Below are 17,179 nucleotides of genomic sequence, written 5' to 3'. Positions count from 1 at the left end.
GGTGGGTCATACGATTCATTTTACGACCCAACCCGAAGTTGGGTGCGAGCCAGTCGGAATCGATTACGACCCGAGGGTGTAGGGTTCGCTAGGTCAGAGTCGGAATCAAATCCGACCCGCGGGTGCAGCGAATTCGGGTCGACCCGACTGATGTGTAGGTGCGAGAAAGCATCCCAAGTAGCAGAGCCGACGTTGTTGAGAGGTTTTTCTGTGTGCCAAAGCGAGATGCCCTGTCTTCTCTCTCTAGATTTTGGACGGCAAACCGCCGCGCGTTTTAGAGGTGTGTGCGTGTGACGAATCGATGGACAAAAAACGCGAGGAGCGGGTCTGAAGTCTTTCGTTGGTCACACATACATGCATCTACCAGCGGATTGCGCTACACCGTGTCTACCCATCTTTTTCGATCTACCATTATTTTTTTCTGCTATCGCACTCATCCGGGTGTTAGGCATTCTCAGCGGATGTGCGGGAGTGATGTGAGATTTCTTGTGTCCCCTACTTTCCATGTTTACGTTTTGCGCAGTATTGCTTCTTCTTCCATTGTGGAGTGATTTATCCTAGCTAACTTGTTGAGATAAGTTTCTTGATATCATATTTGCTTCAATGTACTAATTCAACTAATGCTTATCGGCTTCAAAGTTACAGGTGCATGCTATTAGAAACACTCAATTATCCTTTTCGATTTTTTTACCAAAAATGACAATTTAATAAAATGAGTGAATGCATATTTGTTTAATTAAAATATTTACAAGTGTTAAGAAAGTATTTTGAACTGTTGTAAATAAGATTTTCTGGTAAAACACGAAAAAAAAAATTCACTGTTTTTCAGTACACTGATGTCACAAAGGTTATCCGTGTAAAAAATATTCGACCCATGTCCTCGGCGCGGACCAGTGCGTTGGAGAAATGCCGCATATTCAGCATTGCATCCGATGATTCAGGTATCATCATCGTTTTCAGGTATCATCAACGATTTCAAGCATCATACCGCAATCTTGGCTTTGGCTAAGACAGATTCGGGAAGGGGTTCCGCGGTCTTGAGATAAAGTGTGAAACCGGTAATCATTGGTTCGTTTTTATTGACAGCGTTCAGCACAACTCAGCCACAAAACAACGCACTGGATTACGCCAAGAACCTGTTGAAACGCGCGCAGCTCCCGTGCGCGGTAGGAGAAAGGAAGAACGAGAGGAGGAAAAACTAAAGCCAGCGCGCAGCTCTGACGGTACCCCGGACGCGGTAAGAAGAATAAAGATCGAAAGGAGGAACAACGGTAAATTTGGAAGGGGGAGAATGTTCTGCCGTCTACACAGTGTGAGTATGCCAAAGCACGTGTTGAAGAGAGAGAAAGTTGGAATAAACCGCATGCGAATGTGTGCGTACAGCAAATGTAAACTGTGTGCCTCATCATTTCTATAAGCAATCCGAAAAGGGGAGGAGCCAACACATTTGTATGCGTGCGGTTGCAGAGAATCAGAGCGTTATAGTATGTGTGAACGCGACCGTTCGGGTGGAAGGTGTCTATGTGTGCGTGAAACCACATTTCCATTTCTTCGGCAAGTGAGTACGTAAGTGGGTAGGGTTTGTGGACTGGGTTATGCTTTCTCACACCTACACATCAGTCGGGTCGACCCGAACTCGCTGCACCCGCGGGTCGGAATGAACCAACCCACCCAACCAACAATTGCCGAAGGCGCCCCGGGTGAAAAATTTTTACTTTAAGATTTCCTTAAGTTTTTACACTAGCAGCAGCTAAAGTAAAAGCTTTCAGCACGTCACAAATCGACGCACACATTCATATGCTTGGATTGCTGGTCCTGCTCACGCATACATTTGTATATATCCCTCCCCTTAAATTTTGGGATTGCTGGTTGTAGTAGTGACGCTTTTGCTTTATGCACACATTCGCATGCGATTTCTTGGACTTCCTCTTTCCACATGCGTTTTGGTACACTCACACTCTGTATATGGCAGGATGCTTTACCCCTTCCAATACAGCGGTTGCTTTTCTGTTACCCTTCCTCTCTTCTTTCATTCTACCCTTTGCGCTAGGATATCCTCGACTGGTGCTGCGCGTGTCAGCCGGCGCCTGTCTGGAAATGACGTCACGGACTGGTGCTGCGCATGTTTAGCCGTATCCTATGCGTCCTTGAAGTGCGCTCTTCTACGAAAGAGCTGTGATGAAATCTGTTGATGAAAATTAACCAATAATTAATCCATGTGTTTAAAAAAAAAACTAAACAATATTTTTCACATAGGATTATAGAAACGCTTACCTTGATATTTTAAAACCGGACACCGTCCTTCCGTCGGCAACCGTCGATTAACATGCGCGTGCACCTGTAACTTTTTAGACGACAAATGTTAGTTGAATGTACCCATTGAAGGACACATAACGATAAGAAACTTACCTTAGAAATTCACAAGGATAATTCATTCCACAATTGAAGAAGAAGGAACACGGCACAAAACGTAAACAAGCAAAGTGCGGGGCACAAGAAATCACACATCACTCCAACACATCCTTCCACAGTGAAAGTTCTGGACAGACTGAGGATGCCTAACACCCGGATGAGCGCGATAGCAGAAAAATCATGGTAGATCGAGAGAGATGGGTAGTCTCGGTTCAGCGGAAGCCGCATGCAGATGCATGTGTGTGTGTCACTCGAAAGATATCGGTTTCCCCTTTTCCCGTTTTTCGTTCATAATTGTTTGACCGGCCACACGATCGGCGTTGTGCCGTCCAAAATCTAGAGAAAGAAGACATGCTCTCTCGCTTTGATACACAGGAAAGTTTTCCAATAGTTTCGGTTTTGCTGGTTGGGCAACGGTCAAAAGCCAAAGATTTTATTTTGACCTTTCACTTTTTCTATCTGTCTCTCGCTCTAATTTGAGCGATTTTCCTCTGATGAGTGTCCCCGAGCCTCCTCGTGTGGTTGTTGTTGTTGGAGATGGAACCCAAAACCCCTTCGTGCGCTATCCAACCCAACGGTCACCAGCACTCAGAGGTCCGCTGAGATAGAAGCTGACTTTGAAGCTGAGTTGGCGACCCAACGGTCAATGGCCGAAGATTTTATATTGACCTTTCGTTTTTTCTATCTGTCTCTCGCTCTAATTTGAGTGATTTTCCCTTTGTGAGTATCCACGAGCTCCCTCGTGTGGTTGTTGTTGTTGGGAGTTGAAACCGAAACCCCCTCGTGCGTTGCCAAAATCAGCGAAGAACGAAATCGAGTGGCTCAAGCGAAAGAACGAAAAAAATGATGAACGAGTGTGCTGTGACAATAACACACACGCACGCACAAAGCGACACACCGAAATCTGTTGCGATACCGGCTTTCAGTGGAGCAAGTACACACATGCACACATTTGGCCACACCAGCGCTCCCCAACCAACCAAACCGAGCTCTTTCGAAGCAAATCCTTCCTGATGAGCGAGAAAGCATGTCACGCATCTCACGTGTTGCCATGCGAACAGCTGTGCGTGTAGATGTGAGAGTGCGCGGAGAAAAATTGTTGAATGACGAATGGAGGAAGGGGAGGAGCTTCACTCTGTCGAAGCATCTGAAGGGGGGCCGAACGCTCTCTTCACATTTTGCGAAGAATCAGTTTACTCAAACGCTTGGCAAAGAGGATATACTACTTTGAGGCACTAAATAATTCAGGCAATGGAGTCGTGGTCTATTAGTATTAGTATAAATTATTTCCCTTGCCCCATTTATGAGTTAATTTAAAGGAATAAACATTAATATGAGTGAATTTTCAAAAGTCACTTTTAGCGAAAAACTTTTTCCAAATGTGTTTTGAAATTCTGAATCGATCTTGTAAAGACGGTTTTTTCATACAATGCGTACTTTTTAAGATATTTGAAAAAGTACGGTTCATAGGGTGCGCGGATGATATACTAGCAATGCTATTACAATGAAATGCTATTCCGCTCTATCAAATTTCCAGCTGAGTGATTTTGTCTGTTTATGTTAGAACCGCTCCATTATTATTGCGCCTTTTACGTCCTCACGCGCGAATTAGCAAATAGTTAAAGTGTTAGGCCCACTTGTGTTGAACAGTAGATCCACCAAGTACCATGTTTCAACTCTCTGATTAAATGTCACGTAATAAATAAATCTAATATTTCTCCTTCCAATTACAATTAACACATAATCACTGCACATAAGGTAGGAGATAGATCAGAGGAGGAGGAGGAAGGAGGCTATAAACACGTACGTAAATAGGGGGCAGGGCGCGCGTGTGAGCGAACGCGGGGCAGCAAACAAGAGAATTTTTTTTTCTCTTTTGTAGCATTTCGGCTAAACACCCGAGCTTAACTTCGGTAGGAACTGCCTATCAAAGTTGGTACACCTTCGGTAGAGAACTTCTATCGAAGCTATATCGAAGCAAATTTACTTCGAAAGCGCACGGTTTGGTTGGTTGGGTCTGTTCTAGTGCAGGTAGTTTTCTGCAGTCCACGGTGATACTACACACAGCCACGCACTTGGCGATACACGGTGGATTTTCAGAATTCAGCGTTGCAAATACACACATGCATACACTTGTCGACACACGCTCTGCTGTGCGGTGAGATTAGTGTTCTGTGTCCAGTGGTGAGAGAATTATTCAAATTAGAGCGAGAGACAGATAGAAAAAGTGAAAGGTCAATATAAAATCTTCGGCTTTTGACCGTTGGGTACTCACAAACGGCCGTATCGGGGAGGTCGTTCGTCGAAGAACGTTCGTCGCTCATCATATTAATAAAAATGGATTCCATTGCCTTAAGATCAGAAGGACTTTCCGGGTTACAAGTTCAGTTGATTTGTAATGCAATATGTGTGGCTAAGATCTTTTTAAACAGCACATAGCTATAGGAACCGCTTATACAGACTAATAAGTTTTAAAAATCTCCTCGTACAGGCAGCTCATGAGTGGACAGGGTTGTACCACTAGATTGGGCAGAACAAAACCTAGACGGTTTTCTTATTTTTGATCATAGAGGGCTATGAAATGAAGGAAAATGAGCGTCGCGGCGAACGTTCCCGGGAACGAACGAGCTTCCCGATACGGCCGAAAGGGAAAATCACTCAAATTAGAGCGAGAGACAGATAGAAAAAACGAAAGGTCAATATAAAATCTTCGGCCTTTGACCGTTGGGCGGTGGGCACCTTGGCCCGACCCGACCCGAACTCGTTGCACCAATGGGTCTGAGTTGCTTATGATTTCTTGCACCTACCGGAGTCGTTGCACCTACTGAACCTTCTTGTACCTTTCGGGTCGACCCGAACGACTCCAGGTCGCTAATGGATGGCTCCGACCCGATAGGTTCGGATCGTCCCGCCCATCTCTAATAGTCACCAACTAATCAAAGTATATATTTGAAAAACTGAATGTCTGAATGAGGGATTATATAGGCAATTCAAATCAAATGGACAAGGTATGGAAAAAAGAAAACATTTTGTATAAAGATTGAAAAACTTACTTGTTTTCGATCGGGGTTCCCGTGGCCCGTCAACCGTAACTTTGATTGCTTTGTTATAAGTGGCAACTTGTGGTGGACTTGTTGATACAGTAATAGTTAGCGTGAAGCTTTTTCCTACGTCGTTTTGAAGTAGTTTTAATTTTAAAATTGTTGGTCAAAGGAATGAAACGATTGATTCAACATCACATCATGAACCATCAGAAGTTGGCGAACGGTGAACAATACATTTTACGACGGAGGGTTGAGTGATGCATATGGAAAGAAAAGATAATGGATGTATTAGCAAATAAGTATGATAGAAATATTCTACAACAACTAGAACTATCGTAAGGGAGATAGAGCTGGAAAGAACAATAGTCGGCATCGCAAATAAAACAAATATTTCAACAATTGTTTAAAGCTCAATTGATTTTAACTGAGTTCATTTGTAAATCATTTCTGTTAAAATAAACGATCTTCAAAACAGTTGCTCAATATCACACATAGCAAAACGCAGGGGAAAAATCGAGCAGTATAATTTAATATTTTTTTAATTTAAATCGCATACCCTCGTGACAATCGCTTGTTTAACGAAAGTGTAGGACCAAACGTCAAAATCAATAAATGACTTCAATGCTCTTGCGATGTCAAATTTGAGCATTTTTTACGTCTTTGGAAAACAAATATTAACATCTGTTAATTTTTAACATTTTTTTTTTCGCCATGCCGGCTTTTAGCTGGGTTACAATTTTTTTTTTTTGATTTAACAATTTATTTTTGGCGTTACAATCTACACGATCCTGCCGACCCTCTGCAGGCTTTCGAGACTAATTGGGGACTAAAAGGGTCCAAGGAACATTTTAAATCTTATCATAGTTTTAACGATGTTGCTACGGAAATTCCATTAAGCCTTCTTTTTTCATTTGATAGTCGTGTAAGACCTCAAAAGACTAAAATAAAACTAACTTAAGATTGAAAGGGCCCATCTACAGAACTCTGTTAAGACTACTAGTTAAAACCATTGCTAGACCTTTAAAACGTGAGACACAAATAAACTATCAAAATAACAACATATTGCTATGGATATGTTCTTGAGATGGCAATGAAGCATTTCATATGAAGTCATAAAAATAGTTGAGAGTAATTTGCAAATTTTTATGTTGTGCTGATATTTTTTCTGATGATCTCACTCGCGTACGAGCAGAAATCCATGCCAAGAAAATTTTACTGTTAAAATACATTATAATAATTTGAAAAACATCAAAGCGCCTCAATAATATGCACCTTTTTAGTTTGAAAATAAATTATTAACAAATACAGATTCGTTTTAAACGACCTCAATTTGCACCAGAAGGAGTGTCAAAATAAACATGAGGTGAAGGTCGTTTTGGAAATTGCCATTTTTTCTATTTGTCATGTAAACTATGAATTTGATTATCAAAATATCAACATGGCTAACCTATATAGTACACACAAATGAACAATCATATTAATAAAAATGGATTCCATTGCCTTAAGATCAGAAGGACTTTCCGGGTTACAAGTTCAGTTGATTTGTAATGCAATATGTGTGGCTAAGATCTTTTTAAACAGCACATAGCTATAGGAACCGCTTATGCAGACTAATAAGTTTTAAAAATCTCCTCGTACAGGCAGTGTCAGAGATACGCGGAATCTGGTACGCGCATATTTACATAATCGTGATTTTCTCAGTTTTATCTATTGTTAATTATAAATAAAATAAGAAATACATCAAATAATTTTGCAGGGGATAAAATCACCCACAACAAGCATAAGGAAAATAAAATTAAATATTGTTTGGTTGAAAATCCCAGAATACAATTTACGAAGAAGTTAGAAATACTCGGCTTACCAACGTTTTTTGTTAATAGCGTATTTCAAGTACAACCTGTATAGCCTGTTTCAAGTTCCCTTCGTCCAAGACTCAATATGCTTTAAATAAGATCAATTGATATTGATGCCTTAGTCGCAAACGCTTGTGACACGTTCCCTACACATAACAACTTTTGCCATACAAAACGAGCAAAATTTGGTTCTAATTCTGTTCCCACTTTGAGTTGGGGCAGAACAGCAGTGGAACCACCACCACGCAAACAATGAGACCCCAGATTTTGAGAGATTCAGGCCGAGGGGTATGAGGAAGCTTGAGGAAGCAAGGAGAAACGCGCTGCGATGAGAGTTCGCATTCTGTTTTACACGCGCGCTTCACTAACACCAATACAAATACCGTGCTTTGACGAGCCGTCTGTGAATGTGTGTGTGTCTTCTTTCAGCGAGCTCAATAACTTTGAGCTGCTCGTCACATCGTGTTGTCTTGCTTACACTACAGCATCGAACCATCGCTCTGTATGTCCCCCTCCAACGCGTACAAAACCACTAGTACAGCGCGACGCTTTGTCGGAGATGGTTGTGTGCGTTTTGTGCTAAGTCCCGCGCGCAGTGTTTGTGCGCTGATTCGCATTTCGTTCAAAGTCTCGTGCGCTGGTGTGTTATGGTGAAGTGTGAAGTGAACAAACAATGTGGACAGACGCACATGCAGTGCGTGGATCGACAGGTAAGAATTTGCTGAACAGAGGCAACGCAGATTGCCGACAAGTTTCCCGCTGCCTGGCTCGACCCGGTACTTTACAGTATGACGCCATTCGTGAGTATGAAGGATTCTAAATGTGTTGTGGAAGTGTAATTTATGGTTCAATAAAGTGTTTATTGCGGGACTTCAGCCCGCGCGGGACTTCAGCCATTCCTGCGCAGGCCTGGGCAGGTTTGGCGCCCTGTGTTGGCGAAATGGAACTATTTTAGGTGGCGGATCAAAAACAAAGGTCAAAAAAATTAAAAATATTGGCGCCCATGTTATCGTCCGCTTCTTCTCCCTCCTTCACCCTGCCTTGCCTTACTTGACTTCAGTCCGTGCCTTCCGCCGCCAGCTGATTGGGTGTTGTAGTAGGGGAAGGTAGGTAAAGACGGACACTGCGGGTAAGATGGACACTTCTCATACATGCATGAAAAAGGCAATTTTCGTGTAATTCAACAATGTACAATCCAAACTGAAGGTAAAACAACACATTTGAGAACATTTTTCGTGTAGTATATGCGAAATTGGTTGAATTCCCAAACAAAACAAATTTTCAATCGTGCTCACCTTTGTGGATCTATTTTGATTGCTACGTGTCTTAAGCTCTGTAACTTGCATTGTTTATATTTTCGGAAGTTTAATTGCATAAACGATTTGTCATGATTGTTAAGCAAAAAACTGGCGAAAGAACGAGAATGAAAGATTTGAAAAATCTTGTTTTCTTCTGGTTCAAACATCGTGACACCAAAGCGGGAAAGACGGACACTTTGTTATAGGGAAAGATGGACACCAAATTTTTTGGGTTATTTTACTTCTTGTATCAACTGGTGATGAATATATTTCTTCAAACACCTTAAATAAGGGTGTTTTGAAGATATAAACCATTACGCAACTAGAAAAAGTAATAAATAAGCGAGAAATGAAACATTGGTCAAAATAGCAGTCATGCGTTATGATATTACTCGCTCGGCGCTGATGAGGTTCTTCACGAAATCCAATATTTTGTCACGACTTGGACAACTTTAATGAAAAGAGATAAAATACTGATATCAAATCATTCAGGAATAGATGAGAGATTCTATGGGTTTACAGATATCAAAAAGTTTAATATTCAATATAAGAAATGGCTGGACCTATTAACAAAACCCTCAAATATGCTGTGGTCGCGGACTTTCCGCGGAATAATTTCCTAAAGCTAAGTTTTAAATTGTTGTTCTGTAAGCTGGTGCAACCTCCACTGTTAGAGCCCGATATTACAAAATATGCCTTAGATTCTGCATTCTACGTTCTATTAGAAGCGGTGCTTACAATTCCTAAATTCACGGCTGAATGAATCGTTGTTGCAATTGACCTAGAATTGATTTATAAACGTACCAGGACGTGGAAATCGATACAATTTGTTAAAATACTGTAAAACAATTTAATTTTCAATGTTTTCTAAAGGTGCGAACCATCTTAGCCTTCATGGTGTCCATCTTTCCCATATCAGGTAAAAAAAATCATGTTTTTCATTCACGAAAAAAACGCAAAAATCGAGGCAAAATTTTAAGTTTCAACACATTTTTTGATAAAACATGAGTGTAAGATAATGTATGTACATTTTCATGGTCGGTGCACCTATATATCCTTAGATTTTTACCATTTCCCTTAACGTGTCCGTCTTTACCAACCTTCCCCTATATGCGTTGATTCATATATGTGCATTGCGATTGTGTATTGTAATTGGTAGGTGTTAGCATTTATTAATTTGTGTGTGACCTTGAGACGATGCGGGAGAAACTGTTTAGGGATTTAAAGTGTTATCGGTGTATTGATGGTTTATTTTATTTCGACCATCAAATCAAAAAAAAAATTATTTCGAGACCATTTGATGCCCGTGCCATTCGAGGGTAAAGAAGCCAATTTCAAACGAGCGCAGGAGAACGTCTAACACTGATCTATTATTTTTAATTTGAACATGTTTGATGCTTCAACGACCTTCTAAGCATCATGTAGCACAGTGTAAAGTAGCAATGAAATATTTTTTTTAAATGTACCGAAAACTGTCCCAAGTTTTCGGGTCTCGACACACACACGCACACACACAGCGCGGGGAAAGTGACCGTTCACTCTATCATGTCGCGATCCCCTACCCCGCCCGACGCTTTGGATGAGGATGCGCTACAAGAGAGCTGAACCAGCCGTTCTTCCGATAAGGTAGCCGTACTCGCTCGTGCGTGTACGTGCGTTCTTGCGTGCGCGCGTTTGTGGGTGCGTTCTCTCGTGCATGCGTGCGTGTGTGCGTACGTGTGGAAATCCCAAAACTGGGGGCCTTTCCGTTTTAAGCTCGTAGGCTGAAATTTCAGCCTGTCAGCTTTTTGCATTGTATATCAGTTTTCGAGCAGCTATCTATGTGAGTATAATATACAGGTGGGCTTATCCCAAGGTGTATGAATTTAGAAGACTGATTTTTATCGCTTCTGTTTCTGAATGTCGATTTTAAGAGTGTTTTGTGTATTCGTCATGCCTTCAAAAAGCTTGTTTGAACAAAAGTTTTCACCCATCCTGTCAAAAAGTGATATTCAAATTTGGTTATAAAACATGCTATGAGACCACCTGGACTACATGCACTTTGATCCTGGATTCCATCACCAGATCTCTTTAATGCTCCTTGGGATAAATGTATACAAACCCGTGTTTTCGAGCAGGTACTCGAATCTAATTCTAGCTTTGTGGCTAGAATAATCTAGACTGAAAATTGAATGCTAGTTTTTTGTGTGGTTTTATATGGAGTGTTTACATGATTTCAGCCTCCAACTGTCAAACTCCATACGAAAAACTAACTAGAATCGTGAAGGCCCCCACTGTTTGATTCTGATGCGTACTTTTTCATCCGCTGCAGCTACAAATTCCATAAACTTTTGATCTCGCTACCTGAGAGACAACACAATCATTGGAATGGCATTACCATCTTTGCGATCGGCTCTGATGTTGGGGGTATTAAAAAGACACAAGATCGAAGCAAACGTGCATGTGATATGTAGCACATTTTTCCAATTGGAAGTGGAAACATCATGTTGAATTGAATCCATACAAAAGAGGATTCTGGATTTGTTTATTACGGTGCGCGTATGGTGCTGCACCTGTTCGTCTAGAATCTGGTGGCTTGTTGGCTTGGCGTCGGTATCATGACGCCAAGCGACCGGCACTGCCTTGGAATGGGCTCGCCTCGGTAGGTGAATGTCCTGTGGTCGAGTGCATTCCGCGCATTTGTCGCGCTTCAGCGGTAGACCCGGCAGCAACAAAGTGAAGAAAAACTCTTCCCCGGGTGTGGACTGCTATTTTAACTTCTTTTTCTTATTATTATTATTATTAGCCCTCGCTACGACGCACGGTTCATACGCGGTTAGAACCCATAACGGGCATGCAGATGTGCGGAATGATGGCGGTGATGCGGGCCCGCTCCTATCCAGCGGGCAACTATTGCCAAACTGTCTCCTGCCCGATGCATACACTGCAGACAGGGGGAAGGATGCACCTCCACAATAAAAAAACACCGAAGAATGAACCATGAACCAGCGGCGGATCTAACGGTAGGCGGTCACCGAAGATCTGTGGACAGATTAGTAGCGACGAGGGCCCCCGGAAAGATGGTCATTGGGGCTACGTGGCTGGAGAACCATTTACCCTTCAACACCCCCCCCCCCCCCCTGTAGGGCCTGTAGGAATGTAGGGGACCCATGGCAACCGCCCTCCTCTCGCCAGAAATTTAAGTATACTGTTCAATCTCCCAACAGCTGTGTGCCAGTACCCTCCTCCTCCCGGTCATCAGCTATTGGCCGTCTGACGTACTAACACATTGATACCTGTCACAGCTAGCTCAGGCGAGGGGGATGATGCGGAGCAAGGGACGGGTAGCTCGACGAGCTGCTTGACAAATTTGCCGTAGGAGGGAAAAAAAGAAGGCATGAGAAAATTCTCCAAACGCCATGATTTCTTCCGTCGCTTTGCATTGCGGGCGTAGCTTTTTCGTGTGTCTGATCGCGCTAAGTGCGCGTTCCGTTGTTTGTGCGTGTGTGTGCGCAAGACAGTTTCATCCAAGCAGTGCATGTGCCTGAATTCCGTGCATTTAAGCGCGAGAAAAATTGCTCTGCTAGGCAGCGCGTGGCTTTTGTTTCGTGTACGTTTGTGTGTCTGCGCGAGAAGAAGTGCGCTAAGTCGTGCGTCCGAGCGCGAGAACAATTCCTCTGTCTGGTGTAGCCTTTGTCTCGTGTATGTGTGTGTAGACTAGTGTTGGGTCATACGATTCATTTCACGACCCAACCCGGAGTCGGGTGCGAGCCAGCCGGAATCGATTCCGACCCGTGGGTGCAGCGGGTGCGCTAGGGCGGAGTCGGAATCAAATTCGACCCGCAGGTGCAACGAGTTCGGGTCGACCCGAAAGATCAGTAGGTGCGGGAAAGCATAAGCGACTTCGACCCGTGGGTGCTGCGAGTTCGGGTCGACCCGACTGATGAGTAGGTGCAAGAAAGCATAAGCGACTCCGACCCGTTGGTGCTACGAGTTCAGGACGGGTCGGGCCAAAGAGGGTTCATTCCAACCCGCGGGTGCAGCGAGTTCGGGTCAAGTTCGGTGTTTCTTGGAACCACTCGCAAGCACCACATATCTTCCATGACCATCGTGATGATTACCAACTGAAAACGTCACAACCAAGTGATTGACCAAGAGATGGTTGCACACAATGTCACCAAGCATGTGATGGTCGCACCAACTGTTTGAGTCTCACCTTTGATCATCACAGTAGATCTCGAGACGGTCACATCACTTTGCTTCAGTCGGAATTTGTCATGACTATGTCAGTGATATTTTACAAAACTGATCGCAGTAAAAAAAGTCCTGGTATAGTGACTGACCAAGTGTTGACGGCAAAGATGTCACGAAGCAGGTATTTGTCATATCAATCAGGCCAGACGAGGTGAAATATACAGCGAAATTAACTATTTGACAGGTGAAACATCTGTCAGGTAACGCATCACAGCAACCAGCAATGTAAACAAATAACGTGTACAAAATCGCATTGAAAACACTTTTTTAAAGTTTTTTAAGGGATTTGTTTATTTTCAGGCATAAGTTCATCATTTCTTCCCATTTGTAAATTTTCCGCTAAAGAAGATGCTCTTTTTAAGTGATTTTCGAAAGCGGATGTTGTATCTCCCCCAATCCATTAGCTTTACCTGTCAATTATTTCGCCTGTCAAATAGTTCATTTCGCTGTATATTTCACCTCATCTTGTCTCATGAAGAGAAATTTTGCAGCACTGTTGTACCCTGATTCGATATGCAATACTACACAAGTAACAATTCACCACTGCCAAATTCACCACGATCCCTCTTTTTCAGCATTTGGAGGATCGGTTGGTTAATGTTTGCGCATGTCGAAAGGCCGATGTTCAAAATCCAAGATGGTGGCTTTATCGACTGTCATGGCGGAAAAAAAACTTTACACTGGTCTGATCAAAGGAAGAAGCTTGTTTTGTACATGTTTATTGTTGAATACATAAAAAAGCGAGCTTTCCCTTTCCTCAGCACTTGTTGTTTACATCCTTTCTTCCACGATTGCACACATCTGCACTGCCTTGTTTTGTCGTTCCAGTTCTCTATTTTTTTCAACAGTGACTCTTAATACCGTTGCGTCATGTCGCTCCTTTGGTGTTTCTGTGGATATAGATTTGAAAGAGGTTGTTATTAGAATTGAAGTGGGGCTGATTGATTGGTAGTCCGGTCTGTTAACCGCACAGCCATTCAGGTGTCCTACCACCATGTTATTAGTCAATATGTAATGGTAATGATTCATCATTTTTGGATTAGCGGATAGTAACAGAAACATGGCTGATAATAATGACACCCAATAATGAAAGAAACAGAGCAGTTCTACCGACTTCGTCTCGTGGCATCACCATCATAGAAAACATATTGATAGTTCCGCCGAAAGCTGTTCATTCCAGCACTTCCCGATCATCATCCCCGCCACCTTTTACGCATATTAGTGCCCTGCTTCAATCAACATCCACAGCCACGCATTCTCTTCCTCACACACAGCCAGGATCAACAAAACCTGCGATTCCTCCTAAACCCAAAGTTGTTTCTGATCCTGTTTCTGTTTCTAAACATCCAATAGCACCAAAAACTAACACAGCATTCAAATCTACAGGAACACCAAAACCGGCAATAGCACCCAAACCACCAATAGCACCTAAACCATCGGTACCTGCAACTGATATCGCATATTCAAAGATGAATTGAGAGGGGAAAGCTTGAAAGGAAGATTGACGTAGCTATTAAAACGCTACGAAGAAGTTATCACCGCAGGTTTCGATGATAATGAATAACGTGTGCAGAATCCCGTCCCTAGGTCATTTGAAGTAGACTGGATAAGCGATGAACATAGCCTAAACAAATTTGAACAATCGTTACATTCAGCGTTCTGCAGTCGAGTCGATCGGACGTGTTTGATGATAGCTAGCCTTGTGGTCTAATAAAGAGTAAAAGTGAGCACAAACGTAACTTTGATAGTGTGAGTAGATTAGTCGACGTAGCGGCAAGCTATACCTGCTACGACACGATCGCAAACAAGAAAAACAATGCGTGTCCAGTGATAGTAGTGGACCTACGTCAATCGTGATACAGTATCGGACAATAAGATAGTGTCTTTTTTTCATCGCACCGTACACTTGTTTACCACGTTAGTTGTGTGTGTGTGTGTGTGTGTGTGTGTGTGTGTGTGTGTGTGTGTGTGTGTGTGTGTGTGGTGTGTGTGAGTGCGCGGGTTTGTGTTTGAAGAAACGTAGCTTTACATGATGTCATATTGCGTCAAAAGTATTCTGATAATGGTTATTATCATGTCAAACAGCATGCGTTCACACTTGGATAAAAGCTAAAGATTGCATCGACAGCAGCGAATGTTCTTCGGACGAGAACGCAGGTGTGCTGTTTCATGAATGTGAATGCGACAGCGGTGCGAAATTGAAACGCGCACAATAGCAATGAACTTCCCTCACAGGTGTTTCGCCAGTGCACGCCATTGAAAGGCCTGCGTGCATCTCTGCGTTGAAGCTGGTGTGTGCATAGGAAACTTGGTGCGTGCATTGAGCTGGCGCGCAGTTGTTCTGTTCAATGGGCGTTTTGTTTCATGAGCGCGGCAGTATTCTGTTCTCGATTTAAATGGGTAGACGCTCACTCGCTTACTCATTGATAGTTTTTATCCATACGCTTTTTACGCTGCTCGACAATGATGTGATTCATCGCGTATGAAAGCAGAACGCAGGCAGTGCACGGCATCAGCCGTGTCCAAGTTTTTAACCAGCGCGTTCTTGACGGTCCAAGCAAGCAGTTTTTGTAACAATGGGTCAAGGTAAACATTGTACCGATTATCAGCGCCATATCATAAAGCGAATGGTGGCTGCTGGCATTAAGCGCAAAACGCTCAAATAAGTGATGGAACGATCGCGCACTTTTGTGGCAAACGCGCTTCGGACAACCAAAACGCGCAAGTCACCCGGACGTCCTAGGAGGCCACGGCGGAGCAAGAGCGTAAGATTGTTAATGTATCAAAGAAACACTTATCGCGAGGGCGGTGGTCCGGCTAATAACAACAAAAGCCTAACCCAAAACATACAAAAAAATTACTTACAAATCGATCCGAAACGACATACTTTTGACACGAACACACACACAAATATCCACTCAAACATACACACACACACAGACACACAGAGAAACATACAAACAAACACACACACACACACACACACACACACACACACACACACCACACACACACACAACACACACACACACACACACACACACACACACACACACACACACACACACACACACACACACACACACACCACACACAACACACACACACACACACACACACACACACACACACACACACACACACACACACACACACACACACACACATGCACACACATGCACACACACATAAAAACACAAACAAACGCTTCGGGTCATTAGTACCTCGTCAGTCACCCGCGCCATAGACCGCCTAAAGATGTCCTACACCACCGGCCCTGATGGCATCCCGGCAGTGATCCTGAAAAAGTGCACTGCGTCGATTGCTCCGATACTAGTAAAAATCTTCGAGGAATCACTACGTTCATGCACCTTTCCTGTCTCCTGGAAGGTCTCATGGTTAACACCAATCCATAAGAAAGGCTGCAAGAATGAGGCTTCTAACTATCGCGGCATTACATCGCTAGGGGCCATTGCAAAAGTGCTTGAGCTGCTTGTTTATGAACCGTTACTGGCCTCTGCCCGTGTTGTGTTTTGTGTTTAATAATTCAGTTCCAGTTTTATTCACGTTAAGTTTGGTTACAAGATAGAGCGGGAGTGCGTAAAAAGCGAAGCTTAACCCGAAGGCGCGCCCGAAATTGACAGACGTCAAAAACGCGGTTGGCCAGGTAGCGCAATAATTTCCAACAGCAGGTTGGACCATACATAACAGCCCGCAATTACATCAGCCCGAATCAGCACGGATTTATCCCTAACAGATCAACAACCATAAACCTTATGCAATTCGTCAGTAGCTGCCATAAATCCAGATATGTAGATGTCATTTACACCGATTTAAAAGCTGCTTTCGATAGGATATCTCACGTCATATTACTAGCAAAACTCGACAGACTAGGCCTCCCAGATCCCCTAGTTGCTTGGCTGAGATCATACCTAATGGGCCGCACTTATTACGTTAGGATGTTAGGCCCCATTTATCTAGATCCCTCCGTGCTTCTTCTGGCGTCCCTCAAGGCAGCAATCTGGAACCTTTACTATTTGTCCTTTATATAAATGATGTCTCCACGATCCTTCCTGCGGATAATCACCTGCTCTATGCGGACGACACCAAAATCTTTCGGCAAATCCAGGGACCAGACGACCATCGCATACTCCAGGCTTCACTAGAAGAATTCGATAACTGGTGCACGCGAAACTCCTTAATCATTTGTGTTGATAAGTGTGTTACCATCACCATCAGCCGTTCGCGCTCTCCAGTGCATTTCGACTACACGCTAAACGGACAAATTTTGCAGAGAGCCGATTGTGTCAAGGACTTGGGTGTTTTCATCGACGCGAGA

General features: G+C 43.2%; 1 protein-coding gene and 1 long non-coding RNA gene across 2 annotated transcripts in view; both read right to left on the bottom strand.

Moving 5' to 3' along the window:
• The window catches only part of LOC121588547 (protein lozenge-like), a 282,254-nt gene that overhangs the window by 215,307 nt on the left and 49,768 nt on the right, over nucleotides 1-17,179 (bottom strand). Inside the window, exon 2 of the mRNA XM_041906617.1 lies at nucleotides 5,466-5,579. Coding sequence (XP_041762551.1) covers nucleotides 5,466-5,579 — 114 coding nt within the window. The remainder of the gene's footprint in view (nucleotides 1-5,465; nucleotides 5,580-17,179) is intronic.
• LOC121588555 lies at nucleotides 2,084-2,589 on the bottom strand. The gene is made up of 3 exons (XR_006004188.1): nucleotides 2,410-2,589; nucleotides 2,275-2,344; nucleotides 2,084-2,185 (listed from the first exon to the last, which is right to left on the bottom strand). It is a non-coding gene; the product is annotated as an uncharacterized LOC121588555 (long non-coding RNA).

The sequence above is a fragment of the Anopheles merus genome, chromosome X (genome assembly GCF_017562075.2).
Source record: "Anopheles merus strain MAF chromosome X, AmerM5.1, whole genome shotgun sequence".
Lineage (NCBI taxonomy): Eukaryota > Metazoa > Arthropoda > Insecta > Diptera > Culicidae > Anopheles > Anopheles merus.
Note: the sequence above shows the minus strand (reverse complement) of the source record. Positions and strands in the feature narration are given on the sequence as shown.